Source organism: Symsagittifera roscoffensis, chromosome 3 (assembly GCF_963678635.1).
Source record: "Symsagittifera roscoffensis chromosome 3, txSymRosc1.1, whole genome shotgun sequence".
NCBI lineage: Eukaryota > Metazoa > Xenacoelomorpha > Acoela > Convolutidae > Symsagittifera > Symsagittifera roscoffensis.
In genome coordinates this window covers 76,924,125-76,945,774 of record NC_087064.1, presented here as the reverse complement: position 1 = coordinate 76,945,774, position 21,650 = coordinate 76,924,125, and the positions used below count along the sequence as shown (strand labels likewise).

General features: G+C 35.1%; 2 protein-coding genes across 3 annotated transcripts in view; both read left to right on the top strand.

Annotated features, from left to right (window-relative positions):
• LOC134842856 (ethanolamine kinase 2-like) overlaps positions 1 to 21,650 on the top strand; it is a 262,324-nt gene that overhangs the window by 230,488 nt on the left and 10,186 nt on the right. Inside the window, exons 2-3 of the mRNA XM_063859359.1 lie at positions 16,702 to 16,879; positions 17,494 to 17,704. Of these exons, the coding sequence (XP_063715429.1) occupies positions 16,766 to 16,879; positions 17,494 to 17,704 (325 nt within the window). The 5' untranslated portion in view covers positions 16,702 to 16,765. The remainder of the gene's footprint in view (positions 1 to 16,701; positions 16,880 to 17,493; positions 17,705 to 21,650) is intronic.
• On the top strand, positions 1,371 to 12,039 carry LOC134842855 (uncharacterized). Of its 2 annotated transcripts, none has more exons than XM_063859357.1 (7): positions 1,371 to 1,410; positions 3,632 to 3,767; positions 6,074 to 6,216; positions 6,981 to 7,107; positions 8,772 to 8,972; positions 9,394 to 9,615; positions 11,444 to 12,039. In XM_063859357.1, exons 3-7 carry the CDS (start codon positions 6,116 to 6,118, stop codon positions 11,918 to 11,920), a joined length of 1,128 nt encoding a protein of 375 aa, XP_063715427.1. In that variant the 5' UTR covers positions 1,371 to 1,410; positions 3,632 to 3,767; positions 6,074 to 6,115; the 3' UTR covers positions 11,921 to 12,039. The 2 variants fall into 2 exon arrangements, with proteins under 2 accessions (XP_063715427.1, XP_063715426.1); XM_063859356.1 differs by lacking the exon at positions 1,371 to 1,410 and adding an exon at positions 3,495 to 3,564.

Here is a 21,650-nt window from a genome sequence, read left to right as displayed (position 1 = left end):
TACCAACCAAGCTGGAGCTTTTTCTTTTTTAAATTTTTGTTTGATGACTCAAAGATTGGGAAGGTACAATGGCGTAGGATGGGGGTTTTCTTTCGCGTTAATTTAAGTGCTAGGTACATTAGCTCGAAGAATGTTCGCCAAATGTGGTATCATTTTGAAACGCTTGTAGCCGCCGTGATTTGGATTCTACAACAATTTTAACCCACGTCGAGGAAAACTCGTCTCAATTTTTCCGTTTCGACATGATATTATAACAATGAAGTTGGTACTATAGTAGTCTCGCAATCTACTTTTTGTTCAATGTTATACTAAGCTACTTGCTTGATATTGTTGAAATTTTGTACTTTGTTGTCTCCACTTGTCTTGCTTTATGTTCAGTTTGACAAAAATGTTCAAAGGAAAACAATTGAATGTTAAAATAGGATTGAAAATTTTTTTTTCGAACTTTTGTTTCAATTCTTGAACATCGCATCGCCTCCCTTCAGACGATAAAAAATATTTTCATACAAAAAAATAAAAAATGTTTTTTTTTTAGTCCCCTGAAGACGCACGCATACGTTTTTTCCCGATCAAACTAAGCAGTATAAGGCCGCAAACATCGACAATATTTGAGTCAAAAAGAAAAAACAAAACAAAAATTATACTGAATGGTAACTCGTAAATTTGCAACCGATATAAAAGTTTTTGAGGAGAACGGATTTGTGAAATAAAGTCATGTTCAAAATGAGTCTGCTGGTTTGAAAAATATATATATTTGGAAATTTTTTTAGATTCTGTGGGACAAGTTGTTTACTTCGAAACAAATTCATCTCACAATGCTTGCTAATCATAAGCGTAATCAAAATAATCGTAAAATGTAGAAGATTTACATGTCCCCACAACCAACAGTTCTTGCTATAATTGAAAGCAATTTATATTAGTCTGAAATTCTGAGAAAATGTTGCAAAAAACGAAATCAGACTAAGAACTCATCTCAAGTGTCAAGCTTGTGCAAAAATATCCCCAACAACTCAGTTTAAACGCAGTCGTATTTGTTAGGACTTCAAAATGTTTTCGAAGTTCGAAGTATGATTTAAAGAGCCCTCTCGATCCACTTCAGTTTTTGAGTTACCTCTGAGCGATGAAGATTTCAGCTGAATAACTTTGTCGGAGAAACAAACAATGGCGGTCAATAAATGTTGGATGATATCGATTTTACAAATCTATGATCTAATGTTGCAGTTTTTCATTTCAAGTTATTCGGCTTATGCGACTTCAAGGTAACAACATGCACCGCACCGGACGTCCGGGACACTTTTGTTCAACGCTTTTTTGAAGCAATGATTAAATTAAGTTGTTTCTTCAGAGGATATCTAGTTTTGTTGATTTTATGCTAATTCTAGAAGTTTATAGAGAAGAAACTATCAACAGGTATTGATTGATCGTTTTCTGATTTTTATATTTTCAAAACAAGCGAGAGAAAGTAATTGCAAGAGGGTACAAGATGTTTTCTCCCGGTAAATGATTTTTTTTTAAATTTCATGTGACATCATGTTTGGCCGATATAAACGCACTAAAAATTGTTAGTAACTTTTTTTCGACATCGTCGGTTTCGGTTCAGTTGTCGCCTTGGTCTCTGTTTTGTTTGAAAGTCTGATTACAAGTTTTAAATTCACTAATTAACACTGAACTCTGAAACGCTTATTTCTAAAGCGAAAGTCTGTCTCAATTTTTGGATTTTTTTGATAATCATATATTTAGTTCTTCCGTTGTTGAGTGACTATTATACACGATAAACATCATGAAAGAAAAAGTTTCAACTAATTGTATTATGAATGTATTCCTAATTTTGCTAAATTAAATTGATTTTTTTTGCTTGCGATTAGCAAGCCTTATCAAATCCGAATATGAACTTTTTTATTGGGGTAACAACTTGCGCAACAAAATCACTTGGGATCTTGGTTCATAATGAACTCAATTTTCTTAGCGTTTTCGGTACACTTGATCTGAAAGTAACGGATACGCCTGGGACGACAAAGGTCCTAGGTTCGAATCGGACTGGGCCCTATTTTTTTTCAAACAGAAATTTTTTGTTTCAAAATAATTCTCGGTCTATTATTTGTCTGCTGAGTTGCCTCATGTCGGCTGATTGCCACATATCGGCTGAGTTGCCACATATCGGCTGAGTTACCACATGTCGGCTGAGTTGTTTTGTCTGCTGAGCTGCCTCATATGAGAATAGTTCTTTTTTCAAACAGGAAACTTTCCGTTTCAAAATAATTGTCGGCCTAAGTTTTCTCTGCTTAGTTTTTGTAGGCTTAGTTGCAGGTTTTTGCTGTCCGCCATTTTCGTTTTACTTTTCTTAGTGTTTTCATTTACTCCCACAATTTATAATTTTACTAAGCTTGACTTCGTATTTTTTCCTTCATAGTTTTTTTGCATGAAAATTATATTGGGCGCAATTGATGTTGGCTAAGTGGCGATTCTATCGGCTACGTAATTTTGGGTCGTTTCAAGGAAAAATCAATTTTTATGCTACCTTCCGGATCACACAAAAAGCTAAAAATCTGAGAACAGAAATTATAGAGCAAATTTTTCTATGACATTATTATAGTTTTCGTTTCTACGGGAATTTTCCCAAGTTTTGACGGCTCAGTTGTCGCCGAACTTGTTGAATTTTCATTAAACACCGTCGATTGTGTTTTTGGATGTTTTCCGCAAAAATAGAGCATCATTCCTGACAACATTTTGAAGTTCTTTAGTGTCATTTTCCGAAAGTTTCTGTGTTCGAAAATATGTGTTTTGAGTTTAAAATTGTTCTTTGATTTTTTCATAACCAATAACAGATTTTTAGGTAATATGGTCAGTTTTTTCGAGCTGAAATTGTAAATAAAAAAAATCAAATGTGCCAGTGTCATAGCCATAGATATGCCAGTCATTACATTTAGATCAGCTTAGTGTAATATAGCGAATGCTCTTTTTTTCTAACCTAACTTGCAAATAAATAAATGTTCACTTATTTGGAAGTTTCACTGTAGCATTGGAAATTGCATAGCATCTGTTCTCTCCTTTTTTTGTGGCTATTTTTTTTCTGACGTTGAAGCTTCAGTGGCTGAGTGGTTAGTGTGTGAGAGGAGTGAAGCTTCGCCTTTGTGTAAGCTTTGATTCTTTCAATAATAGTGTTTCCAATTCAAAGATGATATTTTTCATTTGAGATGATTGACACCTCAAGGGCACTAAATAACTCAGTATGTTCTGAGTTAATTACTTCCAATCGTTTGTTGATACAATTACAAGGTTTGCAATGGTTCGTGGTACAAATTTTAATCAACTGATTGCGTAATTTATGATTAAAGCTGGAAATATTGATCATAGGAGTTGAAAGTTTAAAATTTTGGGATATGATAATCGTGGGATATGATAATCAAGTTACAAAAAAAAAGAAATTATTGATATTTCAGGTAATTTTTTGATGTTTTCTACTGTCAACTTGTTTTGGAAACGTACAAAATCGCAAATCGAGCTCTTCAAATACTTATAGAACATGGCTGTATCTCTCTGCTACATTTGTTTGATTTTTTTCAGGTCCGACTACTTTCATTGCTCGATTATGTAGCAATTAATAAGTTTGCTGATATGTTTTGTTTTTCAGCTTCAAAATGAATTACTTCGTATAGCGTGAGCTTAATGGACTGCGTAGAATGATGAGCAGCCAGAGTATCTTCAGTATTTGGGAGCATTTTGTACGAAATGAACATACATCCACGAAGTAAAATCTGGTCGAATTGGTAACTTATTTCTGATGATCTTTTGATTATTTCTTAGTTGATATCTTGATGGCTGGTGTTAAGGACTTTGGATTCGGTTGTTTTTCAGCTAAATCAGGTACTCAGAAAAAAATATTTCACGTGAAAGCCTTTTTAAGCAGCAATGAAAAGATCTGCATCGTTTGTGGCAGTTTCGAGAGGTAATTTGAAAATTTGGTTTTTCAATTTATTTAGAGCGATATCTTTAATTCAGAGCTGAGTGGATGAAGTTTAGTAGAGTATTTACACTCACTGAAAAGTTTCTGACAAAGACTGGAAAGGAAATATGTATACGGGGCAGTTTTTTGAATTTTTCCTGCCAATTTTGACTTCCTTAAAGAAAGATAGTAGGAGGTCAAACGTGGATTCATATGAAAGCTCTATTGACTGTAATTTGGATGATAATTTTTGGTTAAAAAGATTCTTTGACACTTTTATTTTTTCTCGACTCTGGAATACCTTTTTGAAAGACTGAAATGTCTTTATTATCAAATATCACTCAACCATTCCGATTAATAAGAGTCATGATTGTAGTGAATACTTTTGTATAAGTCTTGGTGATTTTTTGTTGTTTGTTATTTAGCAGGAAAAAGTTTTAAAGTTTGTTGACGCTCAAATTAGATTTTTCGCGGTTGGAGTTGATTTTTTCAGTTCATTAAATTCAATTCATTCATTTTACAAGGAAGGCAAACACCAATATCAAACATCGAAAGTCTAAAGGTCTCAAAAAACGTGATCGACGTCTAGTTTCAATAGTGGAATTTAATTTGCAGATTTCCCAGCGGAATAAAAGATTTACCGATTGATCAAGTTTTCCCGAAATGGGTTAATTTATCAAAAAATTGTTAATCATAATTTTTTCTAGAAATTCAAAGAAGTTTAAGGCCATATGTTTTTCTTTGAAATTCGAACTTTGAAGTCTTTTCAAAAAACTAGTCATTTTTTCTATTTACTCGCGTTTCTGACTCTTTTTCATAGGTCTATTGGCTAGGTTTTTTTTCGTGGTGCCTGATTTCGCGTGTAAAACAAAAAAAATAAAAATCTGAAACGTTCAAAAACATAGTTCCGTCCTATTTTCAATGGTCGGATCAAAAAGAAGAGGGGTTTAGTCTCAAAACTAACCAACATTTGATTTAGTATCATTGCATCAGTATCGCGTTGTCTTGTCGCCAGCATGACCTTTTGATTTTTTATTGAATGTCGCGACTATACGCAGCTAGAACTAATTGATCTGTTACAAAAAAAATACTTTTACTAGTTTTTCTAAAGAAAACATACTGAGGTCAAACTGTGCTCTGGATAGGCGCACAATTTGGTGAGCGTAGATTTCTGTAATCCTGAGACAAGTCTTTAAACTTGTTAAAATTTTGTCGGAACGATCAAAGAAAAGGAAAAACACAGAGCGTTCTTGTTACGGAATCTGCGTAAAAATCGCAAAATACACAAATTGGTTTCCTAATGAAAAACGAAGAGATCAAAGAAAGTTATAAAATAACAATTGAAATTCATTTTAAAATCAGAGATAACAAAGAAAAGAATAAATTGTTAATATGTTACAAGTTAGTTGCTACTAGATTCAAATTTTGGTGGTATTAGCTCGGAAAATTTTTTGAATGATTTAATTGTTTTCAAAACAGAAAAATAAAAAGAAGAGCTGATTTAAGTTTGCTTTCCGAATTATTGTGTTAACGAAAACCTAAGTGGAGCTGGAATTGATATCAACTGGTGAGAACTTATCGATATGTAAAATTGTTCAAAACCTAGCATGTTGGCTGCGTACAATAGTTTGCCAGCTGTTCCGTGGTTTAAGCGGCCCTCCAGATCCGTCAAGTTTTCGTTTTATATTTTTCTTTTACCATAAATTTTAACTGATAACGGGATAACTTTTAACTGGATAATGAGCCAGTTGACTAGCAATTTCCACAATTCAGGATTTTTCGGTAATTATTTTTTAAATTGAAATATTTGTAATTGAAGAAATAAATTATTTATATCTAGCAAATTACACAATCTTGGTAACTTTTTTGTAAATCTCACTTTTTTGATAAGGCAACTGAATTTATTGTGGTTAATTGTTTTGTGTAAGTCTCACTTTTTTGATATGTCAACTGAATCAGCGAAGCACGGTAATTGTTGCTATTTCTTCAGGTTGTCCAAATACGGTTATTCCTCGATTCGTTGTACTACCCTCTAAATGGTTTGCATAGAATTAGAATTATACCCAAGGTCGATTCTACTTCACGTACTACCCTCTAAATGGTTTTCATAGAATTAGAATTATACTTAAGGTCAATTCTACTTCACGAAGAAGAAGCAATCGAGTTTGGACGATGGAAAAGTGCAATGGAGAAAATAAGAGAGAGGGCAAGTTGAAGAAAAAGGTGGCTGTGGCAGGGGGAGCCGGATTCATCGGGTCTCATCTGGCCAAAAGGTAACTTCAGAAATTCGGTAATTGTAGTACGATTTGTTCATTAGCATTCTACGAGTATAGAAACACAAGGCTCTGTAAATTGTATTTTAAAATTTAGCCCAAACTTTGTTACAGATGCAAAAAATTTTCAATTAGATATCAAGTTTTTTCGGTATAATAGTAGTTCTGTAAAGTTATAGAAGCCAAAAAACGCTAATAAATGCATGTGTATCTCAGTTTTGCTAACTGTAACACTAATAGCGCATTTTGAAAAGTGTAAGTCAAATCTTATAATGGTTGTCTCTTTTTTGTTGAATTTTCTCTTTCTAAACTTTATTCAACGTTCCTTGAATCGCCGTTTAGAGCGTGTACAGTCGGGATCTAAATTTCCTTGTTCCATGGTGCCAAGTGATACCTCATATTAAAGCCCTTTTAGTTGTGATTCGGATTTCAAGAAAAAATAATAAAACTTTGTCTCGGTGTCGAGAAAAGTTATGAATATTTCCCTTTTCACTTATTTTCTGCTGAGTATTTGAAATGTCGCCGGTTTTGAAATGTATAATTTTTTCGTTGCTTTTATAACCATACAACATTTGTCTACTTGAAAAATGATCGGTCCCTCTTATTTTAATGGAGCACTCCTTGCTAATTGCACAATAGCATGCTTGCATCTGTTCTCTTTTCATTTTCGGCTCAAGTAAGAAAAAAACAGTAGAAATAATGCATGTTTCGTTTCTGAAATTTTCAGGCTTCGATTTGAATAAATTTTTTGTCTGTTTGTGTAGCCTGAAAGACGATGGTGGCTACTACGTAGTTGTGGGGGACTGGAAGGAGAATGATTTCATGCACTGGACTGACTTCTGCCACCAATTTTTCCTCTTGGACCTCCGAGACATGGCCAACTGCATCAAGGTCACTATTTTGTCACGATAAATCAAACCATACTGCTCATTGTTTTTTTTAATACACAACTGGTAGAAAATGAAAAAAAAAGATTCGATAATAAGCCGGAAGGAATTATTTGACGTTAAACCAGCCACAAAATTTTCAGTGAAATGTTGCGTTGAAGTGTTTTCTATTTCCCCTTCAAGGTATTTTTAAATGATTTTGCGTCATTGGTCCACCTGTTATTAGAACGGGATATTTTTTAGGTCCAAGTTATTTCGAAATTATGTTATTTCAGACTAATTATTCTCGTGAGTAGCTTGTTTTATACGTTTTTCTTTCGTTGCTTCTCCTTACCGATTTTTCATTAACGCTGTAATGGTCATCTTTAATTTCTATTTGAGCTCTTCCTGCTTCGACCACTGAAAGTGAGAAGGAACTTGGTGTGTTTTAGTTTTGTTTTGTTTCATACGCAAAATCTGGTCGGAACAAAATTAAAAAACAAATTCTTTTGCTCATTTTTTGGAGAGAAATATTGTCGATTATGTCTAATTCGCTAACTTTCCACTCGTTTATATAGTTTTCCTATTACATCTCGCACAAAAATGTGATCGGAATATGACAATTATAGCAACCGCTCAAAGCGTTTTAGATTGTTTTTGATGCTCGATTATATTTTTTGCCCGAAACCTCTGATTGCTCTCAGAAAATTTTTTATGCTGGGAGTTGAGCCGCCCCTAATATTGATCATCTTGCAGTAATCAATGAAAAAATTTTGTCTCACTAAAAAAAGAGTCGCTAATTTATCGTATAAATCTGATCTTTCGTATAACCTTTCGTATATCTTATAAGGGCTTTTTCGTTTAATTTTTTGTATAATGTGTTCAAAACACTGGTAGCTGCTTTGTTTCTGGCTAGTGTTAGTTAATTTTCCAGCAATTGTGGAGCAAATGCGAGGAGGTAAAGCGCCTAATATTCAGGTCGGTTCCGTAACGTAGCAACATATTTAGTTTTGTTTGGTGGCATTTTTGCTGCCTAGAATTGGCAATTTAATAGCATTTGTAGCTACCTTTTGTTGGCTATTTTTAGTAAATTTGCAAACGACCGTGGTGCAGATACTAGGAGGTGAGGCTCATAATCTCCAGGGCAGGTGTTTGATTCCGGCACAAGACAAATTTTTTTTCGCAGTTTTACTTTTTATTTATTGCTTGTGTAGAGCTAATTTTTGCCGTTTTATCGTTTGTGTTTGCGAAGTGCAGCTTTGCCTTAGTATCAGACTCTAAACACCCACCCTATTAATTTTTGGTAGCCTGAATTCAGAAGGTTACTGCCTGGTTTGCTAAATTGTTTTGTTGGCATCCTGGATTACTATCATTCGACAGCCGCTTTTTTTTTATTAAACTGACACTTTATTACGTAATAACTCGTTAACTGATGTTTGGTTCCTTTTAATGGTCTTTACTTTTCGGATTAATGATTCACTGTTATCTGAAAGTCCATATGCAATTTGTAATATTTTTGATTATTTAAAACATTTTCTGTTAATATTGACTCTGATTTTGTGAGAAAGGCATTTAGCCAATAGGAACGCTTAGCGATTTTGATAGGTTGAAACTTTTCAAGCTTTCGGTCCTTCAAGCATGAGAACCTCCCCCCCCCCCCCTATTATATTGCTTGTTTTTGTTTGTTAGTTGACCGAGGGCTGTAGTGAGGTGTACATGTTGGCGGCTGACATGGGCGGGATGGGCTTCATCAAGAGCAACCAGAGTGTCCTCATGTTCAACAACACCCTCATCTCAACAAACATGCTGGAGAGTGCGAGGAGACATCTGCACACTGTCAACAGATACTTCTACGCCTCATCTGCCTGTGTCTATAATGAACACAAACAGGTTTAGGTCATTAGGCTACTTCTACTTCTCTCAACCATTTGTATCGAGTTCAATGACGGGTGGAACTCAATTGCTCTGAAACATTCTTTTTTGTTACTAAAGCAATTCTTTACAGTTATGCTAACAACCCTTAAAATATTATTATTCCCAAATGATTGTCAAGCTCAAACTGTCCAACCGGTAAGTCTGAGTCAGTCTCAATGAATATATTAGCGGTTTCTTGGTTAATGCCGAAGTGCATAGACTAAACAAACGCTAATTGACTTTTGAAATTTTCCCTGTGATTATCAAAATTATATTTTTATAATGGAATATATTACAATTTTCTCGTCCACTTTTCAATTAATAAGCCATTAGTATCAGCCTGTGATGTCAATGACATAAACAACAAACATTAGGAGAAACAGTTTATCTTTTCTAGATGGAGACGACCAATCCGGGTCTGAAGGAAAGCGACGCGTGGCCCGCCAAACCACAAGACACCTACGGACTGGAGAAACTCTACAGCGAGGAGATGGGACTGGCATATATGCGGGACTTTGGACTGCAGTTCCGCTGTGCCAGATTCCACAATGTGTATGGACCTAAAGGTTCTTGGAAGGGCGGGAGGGAGAAGGCCCCACCCGCATTCTGTCGCAAGGCGGTGAGTGGATCGCTAATAAGTGATATTAAATGTTTTTTTTTATTTTGAGTTGAAAAAAAACTGGAAAGCTTAGAAAGAAGACAATAGAATAGACCAAATCTCGAGTGAAAATGTACATAACCTTTGCTTGTAGTGTAGTCCAAATTAATCAGACCAGAGAAGCGAACAAATTTTTGTCTATCAGCTCTACCAGCTCAATTTTTGTCTATTTGTCTATATGTTCTAATTTCATAAACAATAAGAAGCAATGATTTAACTTGCTTCTTATTGACAGCAAGTTAAATATGTTCTCTAGACCAGTTGTAGTCCATTATATTAACTACAAGAGAAAAAAAGTAAACTGAAGACTTTTTTCTAATTAAAAACATATTTAACCAAATCAGTTGAATCATTTGATTGATTGATTTATTTATTTTGAGTTCAAGTTTTCCAGCTTTTCTGGCATTTTCGTCTAAAGGGAACCAGAAAGCCTGCGACGGCAAAGGTCCTCGGTTCGGATCTAGGCAGGAACAATTTTTTTCAAACGGGAAAAAATTCCATTTCATAAACTTGTTCGCCTATTATTTGTCATTGTTTTGTTATCTTAGTTGCTTTGTTATGGATGTATCTTGTGTTGTAAGCAATTTTCTTTGTAATTGAAAGTGTTTTTCATTTCATCCTTGTAAGTTTATTAAAACTAATTTTTTTTCTGCTATTTAATTTATGTTTTTATTTTCACTGAAAAGCTTCATTTGGCTTCAATTGTTTCGCTTGGTACTAATGAACCAATGTCGCGTCGTTTGAAAATAAAATTAGATCTTGTTTTCTGAAATTTTTGAACTTTACGCTTTCCCCTCAAGGAACAGAACATTCAAATTTTTATCTATCATCAAAATTTTGTTTTCGGCTCAACGTGGTTTTAACCAACTTCTGTCTGTCGGCATAGTTTTTGCTCAAAAACTGTTTCTGAGTGTATATGATATGCCGGAGTTTTGTTCTCTGGATGTGTTTTCCCCAAATTTAGTATCATTCTAGACAACATTTCTGTAGGTTGTTTCTTCGAAGTGTTTTCAATTTTTCTAGTTAGTGCTTTTATTCCAAGTTCTGTCAGATAGCTGACAGTGCTATATTTGTGTGGTATTGCAAGTGTTGCGAGGCTCCTTTTTCTCTGTGTATATAATAGATTTGTACAATTAAACAGAGAAATTCTTTTTGAAGCATTAACAAATACCAATGCGTCTTTGGACTCGTTCTTTCATAATATGAGAGACATCTTCATTTGTGACTACGAACACTTCTTAAGTGCACAAACACTAAACTCACGAACTATTAACACTTTTTAGTGAGACATCTACATTTTTGACTACGACACTTTTTATTTAAGAGTCGATAAACGTAGTTCAGATTCTTAAATAGGTCGCGATTTTTTTCTTTCGTTTTTTTTGGGAGAGCTGCATTTTCTCGCAAGTGTTTGCCAAGCGAAGCTTCGCCTCTGTATGCTATAATTCCTAAATTACGCCTTCAAAACTGTGTCTTTGTTTTCAAATTTTTTCTCGATTATTTGCAATAGTTTTTTGCGTTCTGTTTTTTTTTGGATACTGTATATATGATGTAAGTTAACAAGTAAGCGAAAAAACTTGTTCATGGAGATTCTACATGGCAGCCTAATTCCTTTTTGGTAATTTCCCGAGTCAAATCAATTTTATTCAAACGATTTCGTACAATGCTTGGTAATGAGTTGTTGGCTTGAAAAACAAATTGTTATTTTATAATGATTTCTACATATTTCTTTGATTGAATTAAAGTTTGATTTCGCGAAATGTTTCCTGGTGCTAACGCTGGTTTTTAGATTTGCTCCGAGACAGAATTTGAAATGTGGGGCGATGGTGAACAGACCCGCAGCTTCATATACATAGATGACTGCGTCACTGGAATCAGGAAGATCATGGATTGTCCTGACCTAGACGTTCCTGTGAACCTGGGATCCTCAGAAATGATAACGATGAATGGGTTCGCGAAACTGGCCCTGGATTTATGTGGGAAATCCAATCTTCCAATTAAGCATATCGAGGGACCCGTAGGAGTGCGCGGAAGGAACAGCGACAACACTTTGATTAAGGAGAAACTAAATTGGGAACCGAAAGTAAGGCTAGCAGAAGGCATGAAGGAAACAATGAGATGGATCAAATGTGAGATAGAAAGAGAATTGGAGAGTGGCAAAGTGCAAGATTTGTCCAGATACTGTTCATCGAGAGTAGTGGCCCAGACTACTGATTCTCTAGACCAGTTGTTGGTCAAGACTAATGAGGACAAGGCCTCATTGTGAACCTTCTTTTGTTAGATAAGAAGCAGAAACTTCTGCAATTGTCAAATAAAAGGTGCAGCAACTTAAGATATTTACTTAAATTAAATAAAATGTATGTTTTAAAAAGTGGAATGTGGGTATGTGACTATAATTAATGATAAATAATGAATAGTTTTCTTGGAAATTGAATTTGAAAGAGTGTTTTATTTCCAAAAGCGAAGTGAAAATGTACATAAGCTGAATTAGAGGCGGAGGCCTCCTCTTCGGGACTACTATCCTTTCATCACCCATTGGTTACGATTTTTCGGCGAATGACTCTCAAGTTTTTAAGGCTTTCTCGGCGCCAATATGTTCTAACTTATGTAAAATTAAGGAATTTGCATTATTCAGAACCAATCTGGACCATGAAGTCTTTTTTTTTTCAATTGAGCATTTTTCTTTTGGAAACCGATTTTGTTCCGGGTATTGTCAATTTTTACTTAGATGCTTCATGTGACTAAGATCTAAGATGCTCCATTTCTTTGACAGCATAAATGCTTTCTATTGAAAAATTCATATACTTAGCTGATCGAAACGCGTCAATAGCCTAATTTCAAAAGTCAACGGCCTCCTAAAGATGGCCAACCCTAATAACTTGACGGCGCCTTGGGTATTAAAATTTATCTGATTTTCACGGGGATTCTTGGCATAGGTTATAAGCGTCTGAAAAATATCAAATTGCTCATCGGAAAATAAAGATGTCAAAGAAATGTGTTTGGAGATTTCCTTGTTCGAAAATTTTTCTGGGAATAATTAATCCGCTCGAATACCTGTTTTGTACTGTATCAACGTCGAATATATTTTTAACTTCTTTGTAAATATATGCTTTCATATCAACCGCTTGCCAGGTTTTTGTCTGTGCTATCCGCTTAGGTTTGCGAAGTTTTTTGCCTCTGTATGAAGTTGGATTCAACGGATCGAAATTCAACTTGCGAGAGCCAGTGTCTTGTAATCGGGAACTAGACTTTTCCCTCCCTAAATTACTTTTTCCCATTTGGCCTAGAGGTGCCGCCGTCGCTTTTGCACCAAGGCTTTGGGTTGGAGTCTAGGCCGGACCTTGTTTTTTTTCTGTAAATAAACAATTAAAATGTTTGTCTGCTCAAGGGTTGTTGGTTAAGTTGTCACATCACGGATTTTGGTTGTGCACTGATTTGTCTTTCTTAGTAGTTTCAAGAGGGACTTGTCTCTTGACAATTTCTCTATTTATTTTTGGAGAAATCACTCGTCATTGCTTATTTGGATGTATAGTTAATTACCCTTGCGATAAGCAAGGGTATTGCAATCGGGTACCAGACTTTGTTTCCGTAAATAACTTACAGGACTCCTGGTGGTACCTTGGTTCATAATGAATTCAAATTTCTGAGTGTCTCCCGCACACTTAGCCTGGAGGTAACGAATACGCCTGTGACGGCAAAGGTCCTGGGTTCAAGTCTCTGACGAGGATCTGTTGTTTTTTAAACGGTAGTTATTTCGGTTCAAAAAAAATTCGGCCTGTTATTTGTCTGCCTGTTGTTTTTTTGAACCGAAATAACTACCGCTTGAAAAAAAAACAGATCCTTGTCAGACTGGAACCCAGGACCTTTGCCTTCACAGGCGTATTCGTTACCTCCAGGCTAAGTGAGCGGGAGACACTCAAAAATTTGAATTCATTATGAACCAAGGTACCACCAGGAGTCCTGTAAGTTATTTACGGAAACAAAGTCTGGTACCCGATTGCAATACCCTTGCTTATCGCAAGAGTAATTAACTATACATCCAAATAAGAATCGTTTTTTTTGCTGTAAACAACTCTCAGTTTAGTGGTTTTAAGTGTTTTAGCATTTAGAAATCCAGACGACTCGAAATTTGTTTTAAATATTGGTTGTAATTTTAGCAACTCAAATTGTAAATATTTCATTTTTTTTATCGGTTTAATAAGTTTCAGCTTAATTTATATCGACCGAGTGGCCTCTTAATGCAACATTTGGGGACAGACAAATGTTTTATGTGCGTTTGTGTGCACTGGGGAAAAAGGACAACATTTTTTTTGATTAGTTTAGAATTTTTTTTTGAATTTTTACGGCATGAAAGGTTTCTGCTCAGGAATTTTCGGCTTTGTTACCGCTTGCTTATTAAAAATTCAAATTCAATCAACCATCCAGCGCATCTGTCGGAGAGGTAACACAGCTGCTTGAGATCGCAAAAGATTGCGTTTCGAATGCGGCCGTAACCTGTTTCTTTTGCAAACTTGGTTTTTTGTGCTTTTTCGGGCTATCGTCCGTCTGTTTGTTTTTGCCGGCTTAGTCCCTAACCCGAACTTTTTTAAGATTCAGCTTTCTTCCAAGTTGCTGTAACGCCCATGCTTGAGACGGCAGATCCTGGGAGTTCAATTCCAGTCGAAACCTGTTTTTTTTTGCAAATAGAAAATTTTCGGTTAATGTAGATTTTTGTCGGTATGCTTATGTCTGTCGACTTAGTTCCGCAGAAAAAACTTTTTTTTTGAAAATTCGGTTTGTTTCTAGCATTCCAAACCTCTTTATGAAGTTCCTTATAATGCAGCCAATTTTTTTCCGGCTATTTGGGGCTTTCGATTTTAATCATAGTCATGCGAAGCGTAGTGTATTATTATGAAGAATTTTGTTTTTCTAATTAAGTTGCAAATAGAGGCGCTCATTTGGTGGCACTTTTGGTATATTTCAATTTAGTCATAATTAAGCTTATTTAACCAACAACAATTTAATGGCTTTTGTTGCTGCTTTGTTTTCGGCTAGTGTTAGGTTCCGTTTTGGAAAAAAAAACATGTGTTTTGTTTGGGACTTGTTGTTTGTTTTTTGCAGCGGTTTGGAAATTTTTTTTTGCTTTTTTCGCCGAAATTTCTATTTTTCTCATGAACTACATTACCGGTTTTCAAAAAAATGTAAAAACCGGCTGCTCTTCTATGGGCCTACATTTTTTGCTCATCTCTTCTCATTTTACCTCCTTTTCTGCGGCCTTTTCTGCGGCCTTACTTTCAGTAGCTAGATTTTTGGCCTCTTTGCTTCAAATTTTTTCATTTTCTCAAAAATTAAATCCACATATCTGAGATGCAGGTTTCAATCAAAAGAACAAGCTATGGGGATCTCCACCTCCCAAGCTGTTTTTCCCTAAATTCGGTTGAAAAAAGTTATGGCTTCAAACCCATCTCAAAAACTACCCGCCCAAATTGGAGATTCAGGGTTTGACCAAAAAATTTTTTTATGCGAATCTTTCTTGCGCAAGCGGCTATGCCCTGCGTTTTGAAAAAAAATATGCTCTTAGAAATTGTCTAGTTTTTGAACTTTTGACCGTTTTTTGTAAATTTATTCTTTTTTTTCTAAAATAAACTTGCTGATTCTGAGGTTGTTTGAAAGTAATGAACGTAGTGAGTAAACTTATATAGTAAACTTGATAATTTTTTTCAGAAAAAATCTGTTGAATCTGTTTTGCTCAAGTGGTTACGCCCAATTTTCTTTTAAACAAAAAGCTGTGATTCTCGGAAATGTCAACTTCTTGATTTATTGACGTTTTTGGAATTTTCGCGATAACTATTTTACCAAGTATGATGTCATAGGTTTGATTGACACACTAAGTTGTTACTCCCAGGTTTTTTACATCAAAGTTATGGACTTCAAATAAGTGAAAGTTTTGAAACTTTGACCGTTTTTTGGAAGTTTTTTTTAATGTCTACTAGAAAAATACGGTGCCAAATCTCAGGTTAATATTTCAGTCGAATAACCAGGTTATGGGAGTCTTCTCTGCTTGACAGGCCACGGTCTGCTTTCAACAAAAAATGTACGGATTTCGGAAAGTTAAGTTTTTGAACTTTGACCCCGTTTTTAGAATTTTCTTAAAAACTGCTCTATCAAATCTGAGATGAAAATTTCAATCGAAGAAAGCGGTTGCGCGAGGTTTTCCTGCTAAAGCGGCTACTCCTTACTTTTTTGTTAGATAGTTAATGTTTTTGGTAATATTATAAAATTTTATAATTTTTCTTTCTCATTTACTTTTGTGGAGAAACAACGAAGGTTTTGGGCAAAGTCCAAGCTTTGAAATTACGCATTTCGTCCCGCATCACTATAGTAAAATCATCATAAAGTGTCAAACACGTACGTCCAACTTTAGCTGGGCCCTTGGTGTACTTCATCGAGACATACGAAAGTTTTGATTCAACTAGTTTTTTCAAGATTTTTCATTTTTTCGACTTTGCCTGTTCTATGATCGTGTTGTATCGCAAGTGGTGGGCCTCCAGCATTAGCTGGGCCTCTAGTGTACTCCTAAGCAGCCGTGAGGCAGATGCGAGGATGTGAGATTCTTAATCAAGAGGTCTGATGTTCAAATCCGGAACATATCAATATTTTTGCTGCATAACATTGGCAATTTGGTAGAAACTGTAACTGCTTTATTGGTGGCTAGTGTTAGTAAAATTTGCAACGTCAGATGGGTTTCATCTGGAGCAGATATGCGAACTTGATATTTCTAATCTCAACAATTTTTTTTCAAAGTGTATTTTTTATCTTTTCCGTATCATTTTGTTTTGCCTGTTTAGAGCTCTTTTTTGCATTTTCTTCGCTTTTGTTTGCGAAGCGCAGCTTTGCCTCTGTTTTCATATTTGTATCGCAAGTGGCGCAAAGCTCAGCTTTGACTCTGTGTCAAAGGTGAACTTTAAAAAGGTATTTACTCAACTCAACTGTTTGTTTGCATCTGAGATTAGTTTATCAAATATATAAGTTTATAGACCTCTTACAATGTGTGCTGCTATTTGTTTCAGATTAGTTTAGATTTTGTATGCTTTGGTAGCCCTTCGTATTATATATCTATTTTTATTCTGACATGACCTCGTTCTGCGCCTCTGGGTCCTCTATGCCCCCTATATCTCTGCCGGACGTCGAATTGACTCTGGACTGTGCCTCCAAAGATGCCTTACATATCCTCAGACAGATCAAGGCACTGATTCTATAAAAATAGTTCCAGCATTCACAACAAATAATTTATTTTGATTAAAACATTTTTATTTTATGGAATTAATTGAATAGAGTACTTTGATGTTTTTGTGTGTAATTATCGTTTTTTTTCTCACTGATTTTGGCAGACAAAGCTCCCAAGTTTACAATTTAGTTGATTCGAGTTCATTTTTTTCCAATCTCCAACTGGCATAAATTATGGCTCAGCAAAAGCGCTCAATTTTAGTATCTGTTTCCAAACGAAAAGATTTTGTCGCCTACGGGATTTAAAACTCTGATCTCCGAACTGCGCCATACATGCCATTTTCCTGTCTTCGAAACATCAGCCACGAGTGAAGCGCATAAAACTCATGCGGATAAGTTTACTGGTTGCTGATGTTACGAAGACAGGAATGTGGTATGGCGCAGTTTGGAGACCCGGGTTTCAAATCCTGTAGGCGACAAATTCTTTTTCTCAAAGCTTACTTAATTTTTTTTTGTATTTTCTTGCAATTATAAAGCTCTTTTGCCATTTTTTGCATGTGTTTGCGAAGTGTCGGTTCGCCTTTGTGTAATAACTTTTTTAAAAATGAACAAGGAAACAGTTGAGCCTGTTAGCCAGAATGGTGTGATGAATCGTCAGCTGACGAAGTGTTGGTGAAGAACTTCGACGATGGCATCACCAACAAGGTGTTTGGGTTCCATCTGAAGAGTGACCCCTCCCCCATCAGCCACAAAGATATGGTGCTGTTCAGAGTGTTTGGAGAGAAGACTGAGAAAGTGATCACAAGGCAAAATGAAATACTCACTCTAAACATGCTACACCAAGGCAAGTCTTTTTTATTTAGGTCTATACGCGTTTCTAATATTTTTTTTGTTCCTTTGTGTTTGGGTGTGTTTTACTTTTATCCGAGCTAAATTAGTTAACACAAATAATTATCGGTATGGGTCGAGTGTTATATCATATATGAGCCTTTTCAATCGCGATTAGAACGAAATTTGAAAAGAAGACTCGATACAAACGTCATTTTTGATTTTTAGTCTAATTTTGAGCGATTAAAGCAAGCTAGAAGGTCTTATAAAGCTGTGAAAAACTAAGTTTTGTAGCTAACTCGCAGATAAAAGTGTTTATTAAAAATGTTCACTTATTTGGAAATTTCATTGTAGCATTAGAAATTGCATAGCATCTGATCTCTGCTTTGTTTGTGGCTAGTGTTTGCGATTTATGAAGCGTCCGTGTCTGAGTGATTGGTGCCTGAGACTGATAATCTCTTAGTCGCAGATCGAATCCGAGACGTAGACATTTTTTTTTACTAATTCGAGGCTCATTTCTATACCAGGCGTTCTAGCAAGATGGATTAACTACATGCTACTAAATTGCTCGCTAAGATTAGCACATTTTTATGCGTTAGGTAGAGCAAAATGAACTTATTATTACAAACATTTTTTTTTGTGTATAAATAGAACGGAAGTACATTCAAAAAATGGTCATAATAAGTTGAAGTGTGCATTTTGTCACACTAGATATGGAAGTCATATATTCCATGCCTTCGAATTTGCATAAAATTTAGGAAGATCATTCAACATTCTCCTAAATATCGTAAAACACCAAAAAAATCAAGTTCATTGGCTTTTGCGGTAGTTTACTGATAACGTTTTAACTGAAATAATGTCTCTACTTTAATACGGAATCTCAGCATCAGAATGCAATGATATCGAGATTGTACTGAAACCCCCAACTCGTTTCACATATTAACTTCAAATAAAAACCATCAAGCGAAGACATTTAAAATGTTTTTTTTTCTTTAAGTTATTCGCAATTATAATTTCGGTCTCAGTTAGGTGCAATCGTGTAAGCCGCTCGTTTTTCAGCCAAAATATTCTCACTTTTGGTAAATAAGCCACCACAAGTTATCACGTAAAGTTATTATAAAAATGAAACTATCTGTGATATTATCAGTGCTTATACACTTAGATTGTACCTTTCGGAGAAAAATTTTCCCGATGATTTTGCAAAAGCTTAATTGATTCTTATCGCACTCTTTAAATTATTTTAGTAAATCATATGAAAGTTGAATGTAAAGAAATAATAGACCTTTGCTATCGCAAGTATTTAGATTTGTGTGCAAAATGGAATGTGATTCAAAAACCGGTCATGAAAAATCGAGATAAAAATGAGCCTTGTTCCAAATCTCAGAAAAACGTGCGTTAAAAATCACTATATCTTACGAAGAAAAACGAAGTACTATATTAGGTGATATTACATTTGAAAATTTTTCGAGTTTTTCGGAATTTTTAGGCAAAAAAGTGAAAGCTCAAGTATCAGCTCCCTTTGGCGAGCAATTAGCTGTCGTGTCCTACTGATGTCTGTCCTGATTCTGCTTTTACTATGAACATTAAAAATTTTGTCAGATGCTTGCCAGCATGCCTAATTGTTCATTTGCCGACGATAATAATTTACAAGAATAGCCGGTTGCTGCGCAAGTAGGACAGAATGTTTCGGTTAAACTGAAAACAGTTTAAAAAAATTGAAGTGACTTAAAAAATTAAAATAGAAAATTTCCGTTTTTTTCTCTAGAAACCACAATTGGAGAGCGTAATTTGCTTCACTTATATTTTAAGCTAATAAATTTAAATTGAACTTGAAAAAAAAATCAAAAATTTAACCTAGTCTGCAAAAAATCACCTGTCGAATTAGCCTTATACGCTGGCATTACATTACCTGATTACATTACGCGCATTGGCATTACCTGCTGAGATCCAGTTTGCTCTAATTGGGGTAGATCATGCTTCAATTGGATATTGAAGCGTTATCTAACCCAATTCGATATTCAAATTTGTGCAGCACGCTTAAAAATCAACCTTGTTTATGGGCTATACAGTCCCAGCGTCCATCTCCACGATCTTCACTGGTTTTCTGTATAAAAGGAAATGCTAGACTTTGTTGAAGCGTGTCCACAGACAGAATCTTTTCCTCAATGTTTAAATGACTAACAGTTTAGGCTCAAGACATGGAAGATCAAATTTCATCATGCGAGTTTTCAAAAGGAACACAAAAACAGTATCGTAGGTTTTTGACAGTGTAGGCTGCCAGCTATAGAACAAGTTAACCATTTTTTCGAGCATTCAGACTAATGAAAACAGATTTAAGGAAATATTATTGTGTAGACAACAATATTATCCATTTAAGGACCCAGTTTTCCTATTATCAAAACAAGCATTTATGAGTTCCAAAAAAATGCATGGGAAACCCGATGATTTTAATGATGATTTTTTCTTCCGCCGCTGAGATATCTTGAAACTAAAATCCTCGGTAGAAACTAAGTCATTCCCTTTTTTCGCCTAGGAAATTTAATATACAGAAAAGTTTCAGCATGCAGGAAAATCAAACCATATGGCTTTGTCATACAGAAAAACTGGGAAATTTTAGACAGCAAAGTTAGAATTAGGTTTTAAAAATGAGATGCAATTTTTTTTAGTCATGTTTCTTCAAGAACTGTTGTACGGTTTGCTTGTTTTACTATGACTGTCGAATATGCCCAAGTGTAGTGTGACATTTTAGATTAAATGTCATGACTTCGAACTTTGATAATCTGAAATCGTTTTTGCTATATTATCAGTCAAACTGTTTGTTGATATTTGATTAAAAAAAGTTTGACCCAAAATTATACTCCCAACATAATTTGATTGGTTTTGCAGTAAAAATTATTAATATTAGAAAGTTTTGACATCTTAACAACATCGGGACCCAGCATGAGCCGAACATGCATCCGAAGAAGTTATAGTGACAGTATATATAAATGGTAGTCTAAAGCACTATCCGATATGGTGACAGTCAAAGCTGCGATGTCACAAATTCACGATATCAAGACAATTTCTATTCAGGCATGATTTTCAACAATTTATCATTGACAATTTCCCCGCAGAAAAAAATTGGACCAGCACTGAAAAGTTTAATTGAGAACGAAGTTTGCCTCAAGTGATTAGCAACCGGCTAAATATCCCGGCAATGTGAATCAGGTCATTGTGCGAAATAATGAGATCTTCGAATGGAAACATTTTATTCCTGTCCTTTTTGTCGATATTTTCGGCGTAATTGTACATTCAATACGAGCTCTTTGTGAAAATCGAACCCCACTCATTGAGGATATTACATGTTCAAAAAAGCAGAGAATCGATGTACCAACAGCAGAAAAGGGTCCTCGTCAGTTGTTGCCAGAAGATCATGGTAACCGGAATATCTGCATTTTGAAACCTCACAAAAGAGAATATCGACGTGATGATGTGCAGTTCTGTTGGAATCTTAGAAAAACTGAAAAAAGTGGCGGGGAAGTTATTTCGAGGGAGTAAGTGTGACGTTTACAATAAATGTCATGACTTTGAACTTTGATAATCTGAGGGCGTACTGCTGAACTCTCTTGAATTTGACATTATGCTATTTTATTAATCAAACTGCCTGTTCATATTTGGTAAAAAATAGTTTGACACAAAGTTTTTAGTTTGACACAATAGTTTACCACCAATATTGAGACCAGTTGCTTGGTTTTGCAATTAACTTTATTAATATTAGATTGTTTTGACATCTTACCAAAATCGGGTCACAGCACGAGCCTAACATGCATCCGAAGAAGTTTAATTGACAATACATATAAATTGTAGTTTAAAGCACTTGTCTAAAACTCCTTTAGTTCTTTTGGTCAGATCTTTTTATCACACCAGAGAGAAAAAAACTAAACTAATTTGAAAAAAAAAACTGTGTTCTATAAGATTTTGGT

Coding starts and splice junctions, on each gene's coding strand:
- LOC134842855 (XM_063859357.1), top strand. CDS start 6,116: ATGGAAAAGTGCAATGGAGAAAATAAGAGAGAGGGCAAGTTGAAGAAA. Junction 6,217..6,980: donor GGGTCTCATCTGGCCAAAAG/GTAACTTCAGAA, acceptor CTGTTTGTGTAG/CCTGAAAGACGATGGTGGCT. Junction 7,108..8,771: donor ACATGGCCAACTGCATCAAG/GTCACTATTTTG, acceptor TTTGTTTGTTAG/TTGACCGAGGGCTGTAGTGA.